This window comes from Aulonocara stuartgranti (genome assembly GCF_965226115.1).
Source record: "Aulonocara stuartgranti genome assembly, chromosome: 11".
NCBI classification, from domain to species: Eukaryota; Metazoa; Chordata; class Actinopteri; order Cichliformes; family Cichlidae; genus Aulonocara; species Aulonocara stuartgranti.
The window spans coordinates 7,683,290-7,706,981 of record NC_138947.1 but is presented as its reverse complement, the minus strand read 5'-3'; the positions used below and the strand labels follow the sequence as shown (position 1 = coordinate 7,706,981).

At 38.9% G+C, this 23,692-nt stretch overlaps 1 protein-coding gene across 5 annotated transcripts in view; it reads left to right on the top strand.

Moving 5' to 3' along the window:
• Positions 1–23,692, top strand: part of sema6cb (semaphorin 6Cb) — a 146,818-nt gene that overhangs the window by 111,233 nt on the left and 11,893 nt on the right. For 3 of the 5 annotated variants that reach the window (XM_082552025.1, XM_082552023.1, XM_082552024.1), the window contains 4 exons: positions 1,906–1,983; positions 14,487–14,545; positions 14,999–15,049; positions 19,162–19,317. In XM_082552025.1, the coding sequence (XP_082408151.1) occupies positions 1,906–1,983; positions 14,487–14,545; positions 14,999–15,049; positions 19,162–19,317 (344 nt within the window). The remainder of the gene's footprint in view (positions 1–1,905; positions 1,984–14,486; positions 14,546–14,998; positions 15,050–19,161; positions 19,318–23,692) is intronic. The other 2 variants (XM_082552026.1, XM_082552027.1) reach the window with 2 other exon arrangements.

Here is a 23,692-nt window from a genome sequence, read left to right as displayed (position 1 = left end):
CAGTGCATTTGATTTAGCTTTAAAAAGTCATGCATTATTTATTTATCTTCCATTCCACGTGATCGTACATGTTTTTCCATCAACCCAGTATGCAGATAATTGAAGAAAATTGTTGCTGTAGCAATTGGAATATAGTTACTGAATTTAGGATGGGTATCATTTTACATTCCTTATTATTTTACATTTTACATTCCATTTTACATGTATTGCTTTGTAAAGTGTTGCACTTAATGCGTATGATCTCAAGGTTAGGGATAGGTTTTTATTGTCGTTTCAATCAAGACAGAAAGAAAGAAAGTTTGTGTAATGCTTTGGCCCGTGTATTTATTTATACCCAGTTTGCAGCTGCAGATTGCACAAGTACTAATGGGAGAATATGTCCTGTCTTGACTTTCAGTTTTCCTGACCTGGCACAGTAATATGTTGGCACAGCTGCACACACCTGCATGTTCAGTTGAGACATCAGTAAATACTTAAAGATATTTAAAACGGGTCACAGGATCTTTGTTAGAACTTGCTTTTTTGTCTGCCTTGAAGGTTTACTTGACTTGTTTTTCTTTTCTTTTCTTTGGAATTAGGCTAAAAATATCTCTAAAGTAACTGTAGATGGGAAAAGCAGGAGAGCATTATTGTTTTTGTCATTCTTTTTGGGCGTACTTTATGCTCATTATGTCGGTGCTGCTGGGTGAATACCACACACATGCAAAAAGTAAGCTCTGCACCTGTGAAAAATTGTGTTCATTCGCTCACTGACACCCAGTGTTGTTTTGCAGACACATACTGGAAGTATGAAGGCCACATGATTCATACAACACAGAGAGGGAAAATTGCATCCACAGACTTGTGCAGAATGCAGTGTTAGAGTTTTATCAACAAAACTGATGTGTGGGTCTCAAAATGGAAGAAAAGTACTGAATGTTGCAATGCTGCAGGGAGTTTTTACTGTAGGAACTGTGACTAAGTGAGGTTAATGCTGACTGCTATAAGAAAGAGGTAAACAGGTCCAGGTTTTTATACTAAAGCAAACAGTATCAGCTTACTGTTGCAGCAGTCTGCATGCCTCGTCAGCGTGACTACACTAAAATCTTGACATTCATCATATGTCTCTAATTATTAATGAACAACTTAACCTAGCTAGATTTAGAATTGATGTATAATGCAAAACCAAACAGATGCTGGTTGTAACTTTTAACCTGTGAGACATGCAAAATGTCACAAAACCATTCTTTTATCCCCTAATGTCTATTTGTGTTTTTATAGCCAGATAAAAACAAGTCTACAGTCCAACCTCTAATTACAAACTAATCTGATTGCCATCTAAATTCTGTCTCTTTGTATGCGTATCAACATTAATTTCTGTTGTAGAGAATGCAGTATTATTGGAAGCAATAACAGGCATGTGATTAATTGTATGAATAATTATTCCACCATAAAGTCGAAGCTATACTCTATTTGAATGTTATACATTATTTGTATAACACCAGATTTTAGAAGTAAAGTAGTGCAGCTCTTGAGCCTCGGACCCCCCTGTTTTTATGCAAATTAAATAAAGATGTAAAGATTTATGCTGCAGTTTCAGTAACTCTGCTTCTATTTCGTCAATTAGTGCTGCTTGGTAAATGATGTTTTAGCCACACTTAAAGAAAATGAGGATGCTGCAATTTCATGTTAAATGTGTTTATTCAACTTATCTTTCTTTTCTTAATGAGACATTAAATGTTCAGCCACGTGGTGCAAACCAGCCTACACATGGAGTTCTTTACCCTTTGTTAGTTGAGGGATGTGGGGCTTTTTTAGGTTTGTGGCTGGGTAGTGCCTCATTACCCAACTAACATCCACTGTCTGCATGCATGCTGTTCTTCATGTTTCCTTCTATCATTAACTGTCTGTCTTTCTATTATGCAGAAGCTGTTTGTCCTTACGGGACCCTTACTGCATCTGGCTCAAGTCGGGCAGCTGTGTCATAGTTTCACCTGGTTTCAGGTAAGTCACACATGCAGTGAGTAACAATAATTTTTATAGGGCTTTAAAAAAAACACCATTATAATCATTAGGCGAGCGCTGACTTTGAAATCAATCAAAGCTGCTTCACTGCTGTGTTGTTTGTATCAGAAATTGCCAAAAGCATTTAGTCTAATGAGGTTCACTGCAGTGCTGATTTGAAATTATTAGCTGTCTGTTTCATTTCATTGCATACATTTAATGTCAAGTGAAAGATCTTTGCTTGAATGGCAAGCTGCATAATGTAGGCATTTAATTGTTAACATTCCTACAAATTTTACAATCCTCAGTCATATTTTAGGCACCTGTGCCAGGGTCTGCAGCGTGTTGCTGTAGTGCAGTTTGCTCCATTACCGTCATTTTTAGTTCTATGTAGAGATCCGGGATAGTAACTGTTTCTCATGCTCATGTCTAAAATTCAAAGTGCTCTGAGTAGCGTCTAAAACAACACCCTGACAGCAGAACAGTGCGACATGATTATCAGATTTGAAGACTCAGTGATTATGAAATGATACACATTTCACTGATTCACTGGATTCCAATCTGTTTGCATTATACTCAACATGGTCAAAGGTCAGCTTTGAGTCAGGAAATTTTGGTTAAGCACATTGTTAATTAAAGTTATTATTAATTGCTCTCTGGATGTGAGCAGTGTAGCTAAAAAACAAAAAGGCTGCATTACAAATCTATGTAAATGGTTATGAGACAAGTGCCTTAAACCAGCATGTTGTTGAATGGTTAGCAGGGGCCAGAAGTTGAATTACACAACATCCTATACAAAAAACACTATATTGCTTACTTTAAACATTAAACTACTGAGGCTATAACTTTAGAAAAAAAGTATTTAATACAAAATGATGCTAATTTTGTGAATTATAATCTCATTTAGAGGGAAATTCAGAATAGAAAACAAGATATGATTCACAGTCTGGCTACCCTGTAATTGAAAAGTCACAGTGTCCCTAAGTTTCTCAATCAGATCAACTCTGCTGTTGGTTTAGTCTCAGAAATCAAAGCTTGATGCTTCAGAACAGATGTCTGCTAACCACTAAGCAGTTGGATATTGATTCTGTGAATTAACTCATAAACTGATTCTGTGCAGTTGTAAATTCAAGCTACTTATTTTTTTATCTTTTACTTTGAATTCTAGTGGGGATTCAGATCTGTTGAAGGATACAAAATGCACTCATTTAAAAATGCCCTTTGATAGATACGTCTTTCTAATACCAGCTTGGCCTTCCAAATGCCTTAACCCTCTCATGGCAGGCGTTGCCGATTTGCAATAGTTAAAAACGAACAAGCTGATTACCCCACATACATATTTTATGAGGTTTTTTTTACTCGAAAGTACCACTGCGGGACTTGGTTGTGCATTAGCAACAAAAAGTTTAATTTGAGCCTGAGAGGGTTAATTCTTTATGGCACAGATTCAACAAGGTCCTGGAAACATCCCTCACAGATTTTGGTCCATATTGATATAATAGCATCACAAAGACTTGTTGGCTGCACATCCATGATGCAAATGTCCAAATTCCAACACAACCCGAAGGTGCTCTGTTGGATTGAATTCTGGTAACTGTAGTGGCCATTTGAGTATAGTGAACTCATTGTCATGTTCAACAAAAAAGGTTGAGATGATTGAGCTTTTTTGACATGGTGCATTATCTTGTTGAAGGCAGCCATAAACCCATAAGACCCTTGTCCTCTGACCTCTGGCATCATCGAGGTATTTTCACCGAGAGAACTGCAGCTTACTGGATATGTTTTCTGGTTCAGACCATTCTCTGTAAAACCTAGAGATTGTCGTATGGGGAAAATACTCAGACCAATCAGTCTGGCATTAACAACTATACATGTGAACTACCTTTTTCCCCCAAATCTAATTCTCTGTTTGACCTTCAGTTCTTTTTCACATTGTCTTTGTGGCTGATGACATTGGCTTCCTGTTATGCGACTGGCTGATTCGATATCTGCATTGCTGAGCAGCTGAACAGGTGTACTCAATGAGGTAGCATATCTTAGTAACAAATATATCTATCATTAACACTAAGCTGCTTTTGGCAAATGAGTGCTAGTACAAGGTGAAGCTATTAAGGGAATAAGCTGACCTTGGTCTTTATTAATTAAGGGTCATTCTGCAGTTTATTTCAGAGGGCACTGCAATGAACTGTTAGTTGACATTGGTTTTCAGGCTCCACTTCAGTGAGTGGCGGTCTGTCCAAAACTAAAACATACTTTAAAAGTTAAAAGCCCTTCATGTCGTAAAAGTAATTTTCTGATCCCATCTATAATAAATGAATCACCCAAACAAAATTGTGCAGATTTGCTTCATAATCAAACACTCCAGGAGGTTTCAGCTGTTAATTCTTCCCCGGACGAACATATAGTAATTAGTGGGAACCGCCACTGTGGTGTTTGGTCAGTCTGAAAGCACTTGGGAGGGCACAGCGATATAAAGGCATTATTAGTTTCTTAACTCCCAGGCACAGAGGACAGGTTCGCAATTTAGTCAATAATGTGCAGCCAAACAGGAAGAGAAGCAATAATTTTTTTAATCTCATTTCACTCCTCAAGTGAGTTGTTGAACACTGCACGGATCAACTTGACCTGCTGGGGTGATGTGCTCTTGACAATCAATAGCTAATCTACGATGAGACAAGTGGGCAACATCAACATGATGAATATGTGATCATCATTTTGCCGGACTCTCAACATGTCTCACTTTTGTTTGTTGTACTGGACGTGTTAAAGCTGTGTAATTGGGTTGTTGATGGTGAAAATGTGGTGGGTGAGAGGCAGACAGGTCAGCAGAATTAAAATCCAAATATATTTCTTTGCCCTTGCGAACTGGAAGGAAGTTTGTTTTACGTGGGTTCTCCCCGGGTGCTCCGGCTTCCTCCCACAGTCCAAAAACATGCAGTAGTGGGGATAGGTTAATTGGCGTTTGGAGTTTCTTTTAGCAAGTAAAATCCACGCATCCATCAATTGGTCCATCAGAGCTCAAAGCTTTTCAAGATTTGTGTGATCTTGTAGCACTGAAATAACTTGTATAGTATAATGTTCTGCTATACACTCTCCTCCAGTTTTGGCTAATGAATACATCTTTACTCATAATACTTTTGGTGAGGCCAGTTTTTCCACACCTCAGTATAGTACTAGGCAGAAAAACAATTCTGGTGCCATTACTGCCAACCTATTTGGCTCTGCCATTAAAAGGAAAGTTAAGGTTTGCAGTAGAGCACCAGTAAAACCTGCTGCTGCAGCTCAGTTTGTGCTCCAAATTTAATCTACGCCCATTTTCCTCTGTCCCAGTATGTTTGAATATTAAGACAAAAATTTTTATGCTTCATCTATTTCTGTTGTGTGTTCCTTCCCGGTGTAAAGGAGTAGGCAGTTAAGATCTTGGGAGACACTGGGGCACTGCATCTGATTCTCCCTTTCACTTTGATGTGTGATGTGGCTACAACTGTTATGCAAGAACACGAAATTGAACCTAGCCTGTGGTTTGGTTACTGGAGAGGTTGCAAGGTGTACCCGGCACTACCCGTGGAGGAGGCCGACATAATTAAGCAGAGCTGGCGCTTCTCCCGTGTGGCTTAGGGCAGGAAGCAGGATGCTGTGTTGATTCATTCGGTTTGTTTTGACAAATAAAAAATGAAACATGATTAATTTATTTGCAGTGATGCTGATTATAGGACCTCAAAAATGTGCATCTAAATTGACCAGTCTTTGTATTTGTAGCTAGACTTTTATGCTGTAGTGTACTTGCTAATACAGGGTCTGCATCTAGCCTGTGTGATGTATGACTGATGTTATCAGCATGACTTTCTCCGCCAGATGTTTGGCTGGTTGCTTGTTCAGCAAGCCAAGGTGTAACACAAGATTGATGGAGTTCATATTCTTTCTGTATTGCATCACAGTGATGGGTGCGTGAGACATTTTTTTTGAACACATATATATTTATAATGTAATGTGTGGAGAGAAACACTGCAAGGAATTGAAGTTCAGGTTCAGAAATGGTAGTAGGAGACAATAAAGGAAAATAAAAATGGAGCAGGGGAAAAACTTTTTGCAAACTTTCCAATACTCAGATTGAGAAAGAGTAGCAGTCTGGTTAATGCATCAAAAGCCAGTTCCATAATAGAGATTGAAAATAATAATGTCATAGTTCTATTTAAGGACGATCACCTGAGACAATTTTGTTTCACGGCCACTGCAGACCACTACTGTATGCTGTAGGAACAAAATACGCAATGCAATTTCAGCTGGACTCTAATGTGCAAGCAACAGGTCGGCCATTGCCTCTGTTTTCTTCAGACCCTTCCCTCCCCCTCTTCTGAAGTCTGGGCCATAAAATCAGAAGTGATGTTCAGCTGCATGTGTTTCAATCATGCAGCCATGTACCGCTCCGTTTGGTAAAATAGGGAAGAAAGATGGATGGCTGGTTGGTTGGATGGACAGATGGATGAATAGGTAGGCAGATAGATGGTGGTAATAAAGGCTAGAGGAGGAGGGGTAGGAGGTAGGAGTAAGGGCAGTTAAAGGTACTATTTTCTTCTCCTGACAGTCAAGGACTATGTGCGTCCCTGTGTGGTTGATATACAACCTGCTGCTAAATCACCTCGCCTGGCGTTTTTTTTCCCTTCCTTTCTTACCTCTCTGTACATGGGTTGTAAACTGTTGTGCTTGGAGTTTGCTGTAGACTGACATCGCACTACATTTGCCCCTGTCTCACACACAAACACACCGAGGGAGAGGAAGAGAGGGAGAGTGGCACTCTCACTGTTGACTGGCTTCCAATAGATTATTCTGACGGCTGAAAATGTGCAGCTCTGGAATTATTGCATATCTTCTGCTTGGCCACCCAGACATATTACTTTCCCTGCCCTTGCACGGACAGAGGCTAATGGGATTTTTTTTCTAATTCATGTTGCTGTGCGCCACGTTATATTTGTGTATTTGAGAGAGCCTGGTATTTTGCTTCTTGTACATAAATCATTATTTTTGTTTTGTTTTCAGTCTGTGTGGTGAAATTGTTGGCATGTGACTGTAAAGGGATAGATTTTAGGAAAATATACACTTAATAGCTATTTTGAGAGTTTTTTGGCCAAGGATAGTGACTTCCTGGAGTTTTGTGACTTTGCGGTTGCCAGACAACCATCCGATTCCACCAAATGGTTAGCTTATCTTAGCATATAGCCTGGAAACAGCTGGTTGTCTGGCAGGCTAGCATTATTAACACTATTCCAGAAAGTCGCTGCACACAGACAAGGAAAGGAACAGCATATTGTAGATTTTAAGTTGTGGTTTATTTACAGAGTCAAGTTGGCTCAAATACTAGAGTAAAGTGGTTAATCTGATAATGTGTATCCTACTGAGGGGAGGAGGAGGGGCAGGCATTACTTACTGGGTTTATAGAGAGCTGGATGTCAGCTAGAAATTCGCTGCATTGTTTAGAAATCTGTGAATGTTTTATGGGTTTGGGCTTTTTTATGCCTCCTGGTGCATGCTGAGATAATCAGTAAAGACACGCTGCTTTCAAGAAAGTAAGGAAGAGATTATGATTTAAAATATTTTTGTCATTATTAAGAAATTTGTGTGGAATGAAATATAAAAGTTGGTAAGCACCATGAATTTTCAGAGAGTTTGAGAACTGGAATGAGTCTTAGGGTTGGTGATTGTGGTTGAGGTGAAGACCTTGCAGTTCTCACTGGATGGTCCTCGCATATAGAGGAAGTTTTGATGTGGCGTCGTGCTGCCAGTGTGCACTGATTTATGGATATAGTGTGCGGTTTGATTTATGAGTCGTGTTTAGCGTGCAGGACAGAGCCACACTGGAAGCCAGCGGACCGTAGTCTGAGAAAGATCAGCCAAAATATCCTGTCCAAACTCAACTACAGTATGGGAACCCTGCCAGGGAGGAGGAGAAGTATGAGCAGACAAAAAAGAAAACAAAGGGAAGGAGGAGAGGAGGAAAAAAGAAACTGGGAGAAAGGACAAAGCCAGTAGGTGCAGAGAAATGTTCATTAAATGAGCGGAAAATAATGAAAAAAAGAACACGGGGGTAAATGAGGGAGAGAAAGTTTAAGGAGCATTTCTCAGAGCCGAACATGTGTTATTCATTTAGATTTTTGTATTCATGGAAAGAAGCGGTCTGCTCCAGCTGTCTGTGTGCGACTCTGAAGTAACATCAGATTTTAAAGCTGCATTAACTGATATCTTTTATATATGTGTATATATATCATTGAAAGATGGTGAGAAATAGCAAGTGAATGAGGAGAAAGGAAAAAGAGGATGATGAAGGGATGGCGATGGGACGGGAGAGGGGTGAAGCGATGTGAATCAGGCAGCAGCAGAAAAAAATCTTTTTGAGATGAAGCAGCTCAAAAGTCATCTTTCTCCTGGGACTTCCTCCTCTGTCTGTCTGTCTTTTTCTCGCTGTCTCCTCTCTCACATCACTCTTTTCATGGACTATCAGTCACTTCTTTCCCCCCCATTCCTTTCTCATCCAGAGGTGGCATAAATTTTAATGACTGATTTGTGGCAGATCCAGAGGATAGGTGGGAGAGAGCAGAGCATATTCACAGCCCTGTTTCCATCTTTTCTTCTCTCACATTGAAGTATGGCAGTACCAGATGGCTTGGCTTCATATCATTTCTGGGTGTTTTAGTTCATCCATTATGCATTTAACGCAATCAGTGTCACCAGTGCATAATGCCAAGGACAAAGAGTGGACAGAGATCCTAGAAAGAAAAAGCATATCTGCTCTGTAATGAAGATGAAACGGCTAGGATGAGGATCAGGCCACCAGTATTTCTACTCAAGATGTGATGACAAAGTTCTGCACCTCTGCTCATTAGATGATTTAAATTTGGCTCATTGCTCCTTCAGGGTTGCTTCCTTGTGCACCAACTTTGTTTATTTAAATCACAGTCCTGTTCTGAGTCTTTGCAGTCTTGTGTCGACAATTTAGCCTTTTCTATGTCAAAATGGTCACATTTTGTAGCTCCATCTACAACCCGGAGATCAAACATCAGTGTAGTGTCAAAGTCAAGTGAGTTCTTTCCTCAGGGCTAGACTGTACCCAATGTTCTCTCTCAGGTGCCTCATGGTATAGTACAAATGCACCAACAAGTGACCTTGACCACAGTGTGCGTCAGCAAGAATTGCAAGTTTTCTGGCAATTTGATGCAGTCATCAATCACCACCTGCTCTTCTCTTTAGATATGGCTTTCTTCTCTTCCACAAAATTAAAGACTCACTGTTTTCACTCACCAAAAGAACTCCGGTGTGCATTACAGATATAAATGATCACGTCAAAACTTCCAGAATATTTTAAAAGTAGCAGTTGCTTTGCAGCTCTTCCAAGCTGATGACGTTTAATGAGCTGAATTTTAATCAGGGCAGCGTTTGGATTTTCATAGTGTTACAGGACTCACCGGTTCCTGAAGGTGTCAATCACCTTAAAAATACATTTCTTCTCTTTCAGTTTCTCAGAGGCTTAGGAATTTCTTTAAAAGTGAACACTACTTTTTAGAAAACACTAATCAAATGGATTAAAAGAACAAATATGGTCTATTTGCTGGGGACTATTTTTGGCTTTGGATTAACTCATTCTGCTCCAGTATTTCCAGTAATCATCAGTCTATGTGGTATTAATAATAAAAAAAAATCTACTATGTGTGGGAGTTCAGTGCAAGAAATCATAAATAATATGTCACCCACTGCAACCTCACCAATGTGTTTTTAGAAGTATTTGGAGAGCAGTTAACCTCAATCTACTAAACGTTTCAGTTATTTACTTTGTTTTGATCTGTTTTGGACTCGTAAATACTGAAAATATAGTTAAATGCTCTAAAATCTTACAGATTCTGCACACTTTGGTTGTGTTGCAGTTTATCTGGGAATTAAAATATGGTAATATTGATTGAAAATAAAAATGGGACACAGGCATGCCCTGATGCCAAATGCCACTAGTACCATATAATGTGATGATGGTTTCACTGACTGCCAGCTGGAGCAGACTCTGCACAACTTCTGTTCAGTCATGGCGCCAAATCATAAATATAACTGGCTCTGCAGTCATTATTTCCCTGCATTATTATTATTATTATTATTATTATTATTATTATTATTATTATGTATAGTTCATACATTTTTCCCCAAGCACCTTGTATTTAAATTTCTTTGAAGTTATACAATATTTATTATTATTTTACTGAAACACTGAAATGCGGTCAACTCTAGAATATACATACACATGTTTACATATTACATATATATCTGTACAAAATATTTACAGCCATTCAGGTTGTGTATGATTGTATCCGTGCAGTTCTCCATCCTGCCTTGGTGGTTACACGTGTGATTAATTTGAGCCTACGTTTTTTCCTTATTTATGGATTCCCGTGTGAAAGAGTTATTTTCTTGTGCAGATGCTCACCTTACGTGTTATTTAAGATTGGCGTCATTAAAGTGGAACGTCAGACATCCAAAAACATTATTTCTCTGATCTGCTAAATAAAATCAATACTGTGCTCCTGGCTGGAAGGGCATTTTGTTTTGAGTGTCAGAATAAAGATAAAGACCACGGAACAAATCTAGCACACCAGGCAGAAATTTAGATCTCTTTGCTCAGCAGCATAGTAAAAGCTGCAGTACTTGAACCTAGACTGAAAGATTTTGTAAATAAGAGCAGTGAGCGCGTTGTAATTGTGAAGTTGAGCACGACAGTGTGAGTGGTCCTTGGGTTCAGCTGTTTATTCATGCTCATGAACTCCAGGACAATTATGGTGAAGAGTGCCAGCGGTTTTGCATATTTTTTTAAACATCAAGGTGACCGGTCAACCTACTAGTTAAAACAACTCTATTTATAGCCTTGGTTTACTTTTAATCCACAGTGTGAAATAAAATAGTCTTTCCACTTGCTGATTGTCACTTCACTGTTTGACCTTCACTTTAAAAAATGAGTTTGAGGCGTGTGTTTTTTGTTTTTTTCTTTTTCTGGTGAACAGCTAAAGGTGGATGGAAACGGCAGGGTGAAAATGTTGGTCATTTCAGCTTAACATTGTTTGTCCAGAGGGAAATTTGCCTCACAGCAAAATGAATTTATAATACAAAATATAGATGTAAGTACACTCTCCAGCCACTTGATCAGGTTCAGCTGCTCATTAACCTCCTAGGACCTGGCGTCCATAGATGTGGACATCACATTTTGGGTTGTCCACACCAAAATACTACATTTTGCTCTACAAGGCCTGATATCCACTTACGAGGACATTATACTGCCACTGTTCTATTGAAATTTTAAACAAATATGCTCATATGTTGCTCTCATTTTTCTCAGAAACAAAAATTAGGTAAAAAGAAAAACAACAAAAACCTGATAATTCTTTGTTTTTACATTCATCAGGTGCCAATCAGCCCAAATATCAAAGAGAAATTAAAAATGCATGCCATGGAGAAGTTCAGGTCTTAGGATGTTAACCCAAATATCTAATCAGCTGTTCAGATGACAGGAAGTCAGTGATCTTAGGCAGACATGGTCAAGGTAACCTGAGTGTTTCAAAAACTGGAGGCCTGCTGGATTTTTCTGCTACCTAACCAGCCAACCTCTTAGGTTTACAAGAATAGTCTGAACAAAATAACATTGTGTTGATGTCTGAGGGTTAGAGGAGAATGGCTCGGCTGCTTCACATTATGAAAGGAAGGTAACAGTAATTCAAATAACCAGTCATTGCAACCAAGGTATGCAGAAGAGCGTCTCTGAATGCACAATACGTGGAACCTTGAAGCCGATGGGCTTCACTAACAGAAGGCCACACTTTGTATGACTCCTTACAGCTAAGAACACAAAAATGAGGCTGAAAGGGAATGAAGATTAGACAGTGGGTGATTGAAAAAACGTTCCCGATTTCTACCACGGCATACAGAACTGGAACCACATAAAATGTGTTGTTGATGGTATAACGGGGGGATATTTTCTTGGCATACCTAGGACCTGTTCACCTTTGTTTAAATACCACAACCTACCCCTGTATGACTACAGTATACCCATCTTCTGATGGCTACTTCCAGCAGGATCGCACACCATGTAACAGGGTTCAGATCATATCAAACTGGTTTTCACTCTCTGTACTCAAGTACTCCACAGTCACCAGATCTCAATCCAATTAATCCAAATCTGAGAGCCACTTGGGGGTCCAACCTGGTAGTAGCAAGGCATGCCTAATTAAATGGCCAGCGAGTGTAGAAATACAGAAGCAAAAAAGCTGTTCACTGTACTGATTAAAAGCAAGTGCAACAATGGTAGGGTGAATAAAAAGCAAATGACAACTAACATACAAAGTCTGTGACTTAAACAAAAGGAAAAAATAGAAACGGATAAAAACTTCATCAGTTGTTTAATGTCAAGCACACCAGCTACTCCCAAGCTGTGAAAATGCATCCTTTAAAGATATATCTTCTTTTGTTTTTCTCAAGTTTATCTCGCAAACTACTCTTTTCTCCACACAACACTGAGTATCAGCATGGTGTTCTTTGATTTGATAATCACCTCCTGTCCTACACCAACACTCTCCCTCCTCAGGAAACATAAGAAGTTGGTATAAAAGAGTCAGGGTTTTTAGTGAGTAACAAAGGGTATAATTTGGTGCACCAGGTGGGCCCATGTGAGCTAATCAGCCTCCTTGCAGAAGGTTTTACAAACACAAATCCCTAAATTTGACTGTTTGCAGTGAAGAAATGATTATTTGCGCTGATTCCCCCCCACCAACCCCCTTCTGAGTTTAGTATTATTGCTTTTTCGATGCTCATTATTTGAATTTGTGCTTGCAAAAGTGTTTCTCTTGTCTCTGTGTTAGAAGACTTTTTTGCTAATAATAGATGGATGCTGGGGGTCTGTGTTTGCATAAAATCTGTGTGAGACTTATGTTTCTGTTTAGGTTATATAAGGAACTAATTGGTTTGTTATAGAGTGGGCGTGTGAGTGTGCTTTTACAAAGTGTTTCTTCTTGTATACCGGATCATTACACTTAAGCTTATGCAGTATATGAGCCTGTGTCTGCTTTATTTGGTTCATTACAACATGTGGGAGGATTGTTGGCGACGATGTGAAGCTCATTTCAGCTCAGCTTGGAAAGACTTCCGCTCCACCGTGCACTGGCTCAATCTCAATGCTTAACCATCAAACGGATGCATCTGGATGAGCCGTTTATTTGTGATTGACTTGAAGGTAAAAGATGGCTCGTCTGTATTAAGGGGAAAAGCGTATCAATCGTAGGCGCGTTTTGATCAGAGCAGCAGAAAATCAATAATTGTCAGATTGTGTTTCTTGTCAGTTTGAAGTGGTTCAAAAGGTGAATTAAGAGGATTTGAGTTACATACTCACAAGTTCACAAAGGCAAAAATTACACGGCGAAAACATTTTTGAAGGGACTTATTTGATCTTTTGTCTCTTCACTTCACAGTGGCTCAGTTTATGACTGTCACTCAATTAAATGTAATCACACTCTACAGAAATGTAACCGAATGTAGAATAAAGTGCCACACAAGCATGCATAAAGTCTGGGGACCACAAAAACATTATAATAATTATACAAATATTCATTAACCTTCCACATCACTTACATAAAACAGTAAATGGTGTTTTGAATGAGACCTTGTGCTTCCTCTTTTCCTCTCTGAAATCCACAAAAAACATTTAGAAAGCTTTCTGCAAAAGCAATTCATTTTTCTGTATTTATTTCCTTCACTTTGTGCTACTCATTAATTTGGAAAAATGTCCATGGAGGTGGCCAGGGAGTCAGGAGCAGAAAATGTCTCAGTGAAGACATCAGGGAAAATGATAGGCTTTGGTGTCAGTGAGTCTGACCTGATACACTTCACTGTTTCATCCGGCGATCGTACATGGCAGAGCAAGCGAGCGAGCAAACTGTAGGTACCAATTTTATCAGCTGCAGCTTTGGTAGACTTAAATAAAGTGCAGCTAGAGGAGGTGTTGTGGATAGAGAGAGAGGCTTATATCTACAAATTTTAGGAAATGACTAAGTAGAGTACAGGCAGAAGAGCCAAGCTGAGGAAATGCAAGGACACACAAAAGTAAATTACTACTTTCATCACAAACTAACTTCTGGAATCTGCTGAACGCCACAAATTTGATGGTATACAACCTTGCAGGAAGATCTAAGGGTAGATTTTTTTTTCCTTCAGTTCTGGCCACTACTGTGTCCAAACAACAAACACTCTGACCTCAGCCAGATGTAAAACAAATTCAATTTTGTTGTTCTTTCTTTTCTTTTTCCCCCCCTTTCTTTTGGTGCGCTTGCCTTCCTGTCTCCAAAAGCTGCTTTTGAGCAAAACCAATTTTGGAAAGAGGTGCTTTGTTAGAAATGGACATTGAGTGAAATGGATTGATGCAAATTTACTGACAGGCTTCGTTGTCTTTGTTGCTGTGTGGGTGTGCGTCTTTGTTTCTTTGTCTTCAGAGGCGGGTTTGAACAGGATGTGGAGAACGGCTACCATCAGCACCCCGATACCTGCCACGGTGAGATGGAACAAACTCATTTATTCGTAGGAATTTACATGATCAATAAAGGCAGATTTAAAACTACTGATTGTTATCAGATCTCGACGGCAGCTGGCGCAACTGAACAAATTAAAATGGAGCGTTATGTTTTATTTTAGCTATGGCTGCAGTTTAGTTCATGTTGAAGGAGCTTGAAAAGTAGTTTGTCCACCTCCGTTCACAATCCCTGCTGGAATACTGTTCTCAATCTTTCTATGCTAATTAAACATTTGCTCAAAGAAGCATGTTTTTGTAAGACAAAGTGAATTGTTTCCAGCTCTTTTGCATGTGTCTGGGATGTGATGAGAACCACTAACAGGACAAATTCAGCAATCATTGCCTCCCATCAGAACGTAATGAAATGTTGTCCAGAAAACGCAAATCTTAACAAATAATATCACACTGATATTGTTTTGTATTTCTTTTCTCCAGATGTCTTGGCAACCACTCGCAAGCAGAACACAGCACTGGATTCAGCGTATGGTCAGTGGACACATTTATTTATTTATACGTATATTTATTTCCATTTATGTCCCTTTTCTCTAAAGTCAACAGTCTCACAGCTAAGAAACAACTAACAGCCTTTCTTATTCCCAAAGGGATGTTAGTTTTATCTTTTCATTTATTTAATTTTAATTAATTTTGGAAATTTTGTTTGCATCCTGTATTATTTTAGAAGGTTTTTTTTCTACTATGCATAGCAGCAGCACTGTGAGGCCCAGAGGTGTGTAAGGAAGTTACCTTGAAGATGAGACCAGCAAAAGTTAAAATCAAGTAGGTTTTTGTATGAACAGAAGAGAGATTGGAAGATTGGAAAAACCTTTAAGGCCGTATTAGTAAAACAGCTGGGATATTTTTTAAAAATATCCCCAAATATCATTGCAAAGGACTTCTCACTCCCTACGAGTCAGATCTATGCAGTTATGTGCCTGTAAAGTAAATGTTTCCACACTTGGCTACATGGGAGGTTAGAGAATCTTTTACTGAGGCAGCTGAATGGCTGGCACCACCTCTCCCTCTTAGCCAGTTTGACAGTTTAAACATTGAAGCCATTGTCTGAAGCATCACTTCTTTGATGGACCAGGAGCTCCGCTGGCCAGGCTGCCTAATGCCCTGTATCAAGAAGGATCATCATCCCTGTCACGTTCCATTACTCCCCCGCCAGCCACAGCGCACAGCCCCTGGCATGGCCGGAATAGAAATAGAAATGGCGCTAAGCTGGCTAGCACTCAGATAAGATTGAGGAGGTGGTGTTAGGACAATTTTCTGACACTGCTGCATTCAAAAGTAGTCATTTTCAAACAGATGGTTGCTAACAAGGCTCATTCACTTTTATCTACACAGCTAGTGCACCCGCCTCAACTTTTTAAGGAGTTGAGGAGTCAGATCCCTTTGTCACTGGACAAATTGAGGCACAGGGGATCTAATGGCAGTGGCTGATCCAAGACAGTGATTTATAACAATACCGAGCCCATCATCCTAGAAGATGCTGGCCATTATGGCTCAGAACTATCCTTCCTACATCTGTGTCTTTTTCTTAGAACAGAGGCCACTTTGTCTGCTCGAGGCTTCAGCCCAGACCTCCACAGTCCCACACTGCCTCAGTAGTCTGTAAAGCCTCACTGCTGGAGGAATTACAACTCAGTTGGTAGCAAGACTTGATGAGCAACCCTACTGCTTAATCCTGTGGGGTTCTCACTACCCTAATGCTTCACTGCTCCGTTTGAAGTTTTCCACACGCAGTCAGATTCTGTCTCTGGTTTATTCTTTTTTGTGTCTATAGTTTTTTTTTCTAGCTGATTCACAAGAAAAGCCTTTTAAGTCTCTACACTGAACATCAATTATCAGCTTTCCGAGACAATAAAACACTCCATATGCCTAACAAAGCTGTTGTCATTCGGGGGCTCTGTTCCCTGTTCGAAAAAACCACCAAAGGCAGGGACGTTTTCTTTCTTCCACTGTCACCCAAACAATCACAGCCAGCACAGGGATTAGCTTGAGACAAGCACCTGCCTGTGTAGGTAGTAAAGTGTTTCTGTGTTTTATAGTGAACGGGGTTTTTGTGCTTCACTAACAATAAAAAAGACAAACATTTTATTAGATTTTCTTAAAAAATGGTAAGTTAATAAAGTAATGATGAAGTCATGGAGCTGCCGTCCAAAGTGCCAGGGCCAAGCACCTCCTGGTACAGTTTTAATTTGCCCAGCACAGATGGCGAACTGACAGGGCTCCTCATTCAGAGTGAACACTGTCAACTGGCTCACAGTGAGAAACGGAGAGAGCAAACTCTTCTCATCCAGTCTGGGTGTGAACTCTGCAGAATGCTAACATTATGGCTGGCTTATTAGTGCGTGAGCCCAAGCCAATAGCAGCATGCTGCTCACCATACCTCAAGGACAACAGAGAGCTAATCGTGCAATCAAAATGTGGAGTGTGTCATTGGGAAAAAATATGTTTGATAATACCGTGCCTGTGGCAACTAATGCCCAGTGTGTTTCTTGGCATATGTTTGAACCAAATCCAAATGTGTTAGTCATAATGTTTGCTGGGCTACACCGAGGTGATGGAGAAGTTAAGTAACTTGTCAGGAATGAGTGTTTTTAGACAAACGTAAGGAAAATGCAACTTAAGGTGTCTTAGTAATGCGTTGGGACACCATGTATGATCAGAACAACTCCAACTGATTTTTTTTTTTTTAAGTCACTAAACTGCACTGAAGGGAAGAAACACGTTGTCATCCCAAAGGAGCTTCTGGTAACACTTTCTAATACAAAACAAAGAAATAATTATACTTTAAATTTAAGCATTATCCAAGTAATTTTAAGTATTTTTTTGGTAGTGGATGATTAATTTTAAGTATCATATATCCATATCACAGATTATGGAGTGACTTAAGTTGTGTTTCAACAGTAGGGAGAAAACATGTACATCGAAGTAGTCAAAATTCATTTGAAATAGTTTGCAATTTTGTAGTAATTTTACAATATAGGAAGTTCTTTTTCCCCATCTTATATCGTAATTCCGCTGTAACACAAGTGCATGATGATTGTTGTAATATTCAGGTATCCTTTTATTTTACCAGTATAAATGTGACAAGGATGGTTTTTGCTTGCTTTTATAGGAAAAAATAAATTGGTACCATCAAAATTGGAACTTATAATGACAGAGCAAAGTCCAGCTGTTTCTTTTAGTTTTTTTTTTTTTTTTTTCTCAAAAGAAGTGTGCATGAAAGGAATGTCTTCTCTTCTGTAAAATACCTGGAAGTTAACAAGGTTAAGCCACTCCCTAATCTTTAATATGGTTATGCAATACCTGAAATTACTTACGCATTACTTTAAATTACTTGCAGATTAAATTTAAACTCTAACCATTTCTTTATTTCCTCCAAAAGCCTGACTTTTACCACATTGTTATAGTGTACCTACTTTTAACTATTTTATAATTACATTATAATTTCAAGAAAAATCCAATGAAATTCCATTTATTTACAGGTGATTTATGCCCGTCACAGGCTGTATTATAAAGTGCTACCGATCTTCTTTCCTTTATTGTTTTGATGATTGTGGAGGAAGAACACTTTCTACCATGTGAGTGCTGGTCATCAGGAACACCGTAGCTTGTGATACATGTCATTTTCATTCTCTTCAAACTATTCAGTGGCCCTTTCTGTCCTATAGATGAGGACATTGCCGTCCTGGCCACTTTTGCACAACAGAAATGTTGCATTGTAGGTTAAAAATGATCGCTCTGAACATTTGTGTATTGATTTGCAACAACCTGTTCCTTTTAGCAGACACATGGACCCAAACCGTGTTGTGAAAATTGAGCCACTGGATCTACTTACTGCTCAGGGGTTCAGGTTTTTCCTTTATTTTGTCGCCCATCCGTATGTTCATTCATTCACTCATGTTCACTCAAGAATTTAAGCTATGAGTGAACCTTGGTGGTTCAAAGGATCAAAGGATCTGATTAGATAGGAATATGCATAAAAGAATAATAAGTTGCAATACAATAAATTCAGAATATGAAAACCTTTTTTTTTCCTGAGCTCTGGGAATTTATTCAAGTGTTCAAAACCTTAGTTGCAGTTATGCCATTATGAAAAGAAATACTTATATTATTATTTCAGTGTGAACCTTTTCAGAGCATACTCTCATCGTGCCCTCATAACTGTTTAGAGTCGCAAAATGTGAAAAACAGCTTTTTAAAATGGTACAAGCTGTTTTTGGTTGTAAAATATTTTTTGAGTCCAGGATATGATCACAAATGCTGAGATGCTTTAATCTCATTTTGCTGGAGAAATACATTGTGACTTGAAGCAGCTGGTTAACTACACTGCAGAGATTTAAATCACTGTATCTGCGGAGTGGCGAATTGACAGACGAATTAACTTGTGCTCTGTCTGCTCATCATGTCCCTGACAGTCATTACAGGGTCTTTATGTTAACGGGTGATGGTTATCTTTCGACTCAGGAATCACCCTCATTTCTCTAAAGTTGATTCTACAGACTGATTCACATTTCACTAATCACTCACTCTGTTGCCCCCTCCTCCTCCTACTCCTCCTCTTCCTTCCCCCTTCGCTACAACCACAGGGAAGACCACACCCACAAGCGCCAGCACAACCTATCATGGGGCGGCATTCCCAAAGGAGGCAGGTGACCCTGAAAGAGGTACAGGTCCTGATCGCCCTCCCCCTGTTGGGGAACAAGGGTCACCTGACTCGGAGCCAATCAGTGTGGAGATGGAGGGTAAGGGGGAGGGATGTATGTCCTCGATACACTCTGACCTGCTGAGGATTGCACTGCTGGGCCCCGAATGCCTCACTGTACACTTCTAACCAGACTAAAAGTAACCCAAAATATATATATCACTCTGGTGCAACAGTTTCCCGTTTTCAGCATGCATACCTGCAAAGCAGTTCAGTCATCTTGCATTCAGTCTCACACAGCTAATGAAAAAACACAAGTGAGACAAATTCAATCAACACTTATTTTCTCCAGTTTTCAGTCATACATTTTTTCTCTCTGCAAACTGTGAAGTAGACTGATTCTGAATTGTCAATGACAACAAATACTCTCCAGTAGAACACAAACTTATATTGGAGGCTGAACATTGTTCTGAATGTGGTGGTATGCATGCTAATATGGGCTTAATGTTCTTCTAGGGTGAAATATCGCTTTCATTATCTGACTAACACGTAACTCTCTAGTTAAACCAATCTCTTAGTGAAAGGGAGAAGGCATTACTAATTGATCCTTTTGATTCATATACTTCATTAGTCCCTGCGATTCATGACGTGATGCATAATTTCCCACACAGCTTCACCTAATGGTTCTACTGACTCAAAGCCCAGTGGGGTAAGATGAAAGTGAGCTAAATGACAAGTTCTTGGTACAGTAATTGGAGACCACATTGTGCATAATCACTAAACAGAGATGGACATTAATCAATACAGCTGAGTCCGGTAAGCTTAAAAAGTGTTAGAGGATCTCGCTTTCTCCTTATGCGCAGCCATACATCTTGATGTGCTCTGTTGACATGGCAGCCATAAACGTGACGGATTTGACGACGTAAATAGATTCTGCGTTGCACTAATTAACTCCTCGCATCAAGCGGAGATCCTAGGTCTACACAACACTGCTCCCGCATGCCCTTTCCTCATCTTTTATTTATTTAGCTCATCAACACACACAAATATCCCCTCAGCGTCAGTGTTCTGATGAGGAAAAAAAAAATCACAGGCCAGGTAACATTTCCTTCTCTCTTTACAAGACCATTCATTTACAATTTAAATGCCCCTTCCAGTTTTAGGCAAGAGTCAGCTTTTAATACAAACTTTGAGAATGTAATGTCAGCTTTCAGGCTATTTGGGGTTCTACCACCGATGATACTCTCTCTATACCTGAATTTGATTCTGAGTCACTAAAATAATAATTTAAAATTAATTTTTTCAAAGTAAAATGACAGTATAAAACAAAAAGAATTGATTCCCTAAAAATTGTGGCATACGCTTTCAACAAATAACATCCCACCAAGCTCCTCCTGTTCTTCAGACTCTGTCAGAAGAAAATACTATAGGGAACAAGCTGTTTAGAAAGATGCTAGCGCCAATCTCCCTCATTACACCTAAAACCACTTACTTTGGTTTCTACATACTTTGATGTCTCTTTCACACTTTTTAGCTTTAACTTCTATGGTAAAAAAAAAGTGTTATCAATAAAAGTCATTATTAATTCTCATAACTCAGCACTCGTCTTTCCACAGCTTGCAAAACTGGTGACTTTTGCAGCAAATAGTATTAATATTTTCTTTAAAAATGAACAAAATGATCTGTTGTTATCATTCATGTCTTCACACAAAGTGACATACGCTGTTTTACACTTATTGATGTATTTGGCACAAATTATTTTATCAATAAGGAGGTTGTCTGCTAACATCAGTGATTAATAACAAAATCCTTATGGTAGTTTTAGGCTAAATTAATAAAATCTACTTTTTCTTTCTGCTTTTACTTAATTTGCTACAATGTTGCACACAGAAAAAAAGCTACAAAATCCTATATTTTAGAAGGTGGAATCGTCACATTATTTAAAAAATCAGTCCTGCTTGAAAGGTTTCATTGTTAACTCAGACATCTATAATTTCTGTAGTTATAAGTGCTGCAGTGATTTTGAATTAGGTTTTATTACTGCTCAAGTTTAAAGTGCTCTAGTTTAACTTCAGTTCTGTTCTCACATTGTTAAATACATCAAACATTTCATTTCTCAGTAAGAGCATAAACTCTTCCACACCAATCCTCAGCTGCCACAGTAAATGACATGACCTATAAAAGTCTAACCAGTTTCTGAATATTTAATTAATTCTTGATCTTCATTGTCTCGAGTATCATTTTTTTCCTCACTTTTCAAGATGACAGTTCAAACTTAATCCTGATTAACATTCCAAGCATTTGGCGTTTCAGCAGCTGTTACTCTGAAACGATCTTGTAACGAAATAGGAGCTGCAAAGCAAGAGAAAGTTTTTGAAGCTTTGCTGTCTTGAGTCAAAGCATTTTTGCAGGTTTACAAAAGAAATGCAGTTCATTGGCTAGAATTCAATGAAGACAAAACATCGTGAAGCAGTGTTTTGTTCTCTTCTCGCTGCTTGCCTGTGCACACACCGTGTCAGAATCCGTAAATCCTCACCATGTAAAATAAGCTTCCATTCAGGCAGAAACACTGTGCGGTGGCAACGATGAGCCGTTCAAGCTTACATTTTAAAATAAAGTAAATAAATGACAAGCAGGACCTTAAACCAGGAAGTCAGAGAACATGTGGTGTGTAAGTGAGGCTGTTACACACCTCCCAAACGATGTGCCAGTAGACGGATTAGGACACAAAATAAACTTATGGTAAAAGTAAACTAAAACTTGATTTAATGATTGTCCATCTTTAGGCCCAGTCTTTACTCAAAACATAGTGTCCAATAATTACAGCACCAACTGACCTTGAGGCTAAACCAGTGTGAAATAAAGTTTTCTGATATACTTCTGATTACTTTCAGCTGTATATATACTGCTGTGATGGTTGATGTTCATATAATTAAAGATATGAGCATGCTCAGGCAAAGATTACTAATAACAATAATGTTTAAGTAATCCCTGTGAGGCACAAGGTCAATCTTCAGACTGCTCTAAATACTGTTTCTGAAGGTTTTTTTTATTATTCCTTTTTTTATCTCAGTGATGTCAAAGATGGGGGTGTCTCATTATGGTCATTTCAGGGATACACAACTGCTGTTCAAACACTGTCTGCAACGAGCAGCTGATTAGAGTAAAGCCGATTTAAATGGATAGTGGCAGAGGAGCTAAAATGTCTTGTTTCAAACGGTTGATTAGCTGAGGGGCTAAGTGTAAGTTAAATTAAGATTATTTAGAATATGGAAGCATGCTCCTGTAATAGTAGAAGTACTAATGAAGGTAGTGGTGGTAGTACTCGACTAATCCGTGAATAAAAATATAAAACTGTAAATGAGCTTAGTAGGTCTTGTTTGTGATGCTCGGAGGTTTACACATGTAAAATAATAAATGGGAAAGTAGCCGACGGGCTGAGTAATATTAGTTATAAGGACAGCTGCAGCTGTCTGCCATTAAAAAAACACAACTGACATAGTATTGAAGATGAATGATCAAATGCTATAATCTTGAATTGGACTTGCTGTAAAGGACTGAGATTTGACTCGGCATGCACTGCCTGTCTGCAAGAGATGCATCATAAATCTCATTCTCATCTGAGGAAACAGATGTGCATGTTAATCAATACTCCTGTAGGCACTAGCTTGAAATGAGTCTGGCTTCACATTTGAGGCATCTCTATAGGCATCGAGTGTGTTTTCTTTCAAAGTGCTAAGCCACCATTTATTACTTATAGATTCAGCTATGAGCACTTATAAAACACTTCATAATGCACAGCAGTGGCTGACAGGATTAAAACTAGATGCTAATGGAATTGCTGATGCTGCTGACATACTGCTTGCCTACAAACTTGGAAACAACTTTGTTAGTCAAGTTTTGGCAGCAGTTAAGTTGCCATGAAGCCCCCAGGCTACATAATCAGTGTAAAGTAATGTGAAACACAAACTCTAGACCTTACTCACAACAGCAATTTAGACTTGTTAGAGTAGGAAAAGCCCAGGTGTCACTAATGAGATTAGAAATGGCTGGAGTCTCTTCAAGGTCCCAGTGAACTCTGTCAGGATCATCAGCCCCGTAAACAGAGCTTAACCATCATTTACTTTTTTCTGCACTTTTCTTAATCTAAAATATCTGTGAAAAACATTTTTACAACCCCTGTTTTTCATAGAAGATGCAGAGATTGGAGAGCGGACTAAATACTATATATGGTTGGAAAAATGATCAAAAGTGTCTATATATGTTTACGCCTAATAGGAGAACTTTTTTGTTTTGAAAAAGAGAAAGGTGCCTTAAGCCTGCCAAACAACTCACAATGACTATTCAGCTGTTTATAACAGTATGAACAAGTGAAAACATGAATGAAATTCAGGGCTGTTCTTACCTGAATTGACAAAGTCTTTAATTTTGAGGTTTGACCACAGTTCCTGTGATTTTACTCACAGAAAATAGAA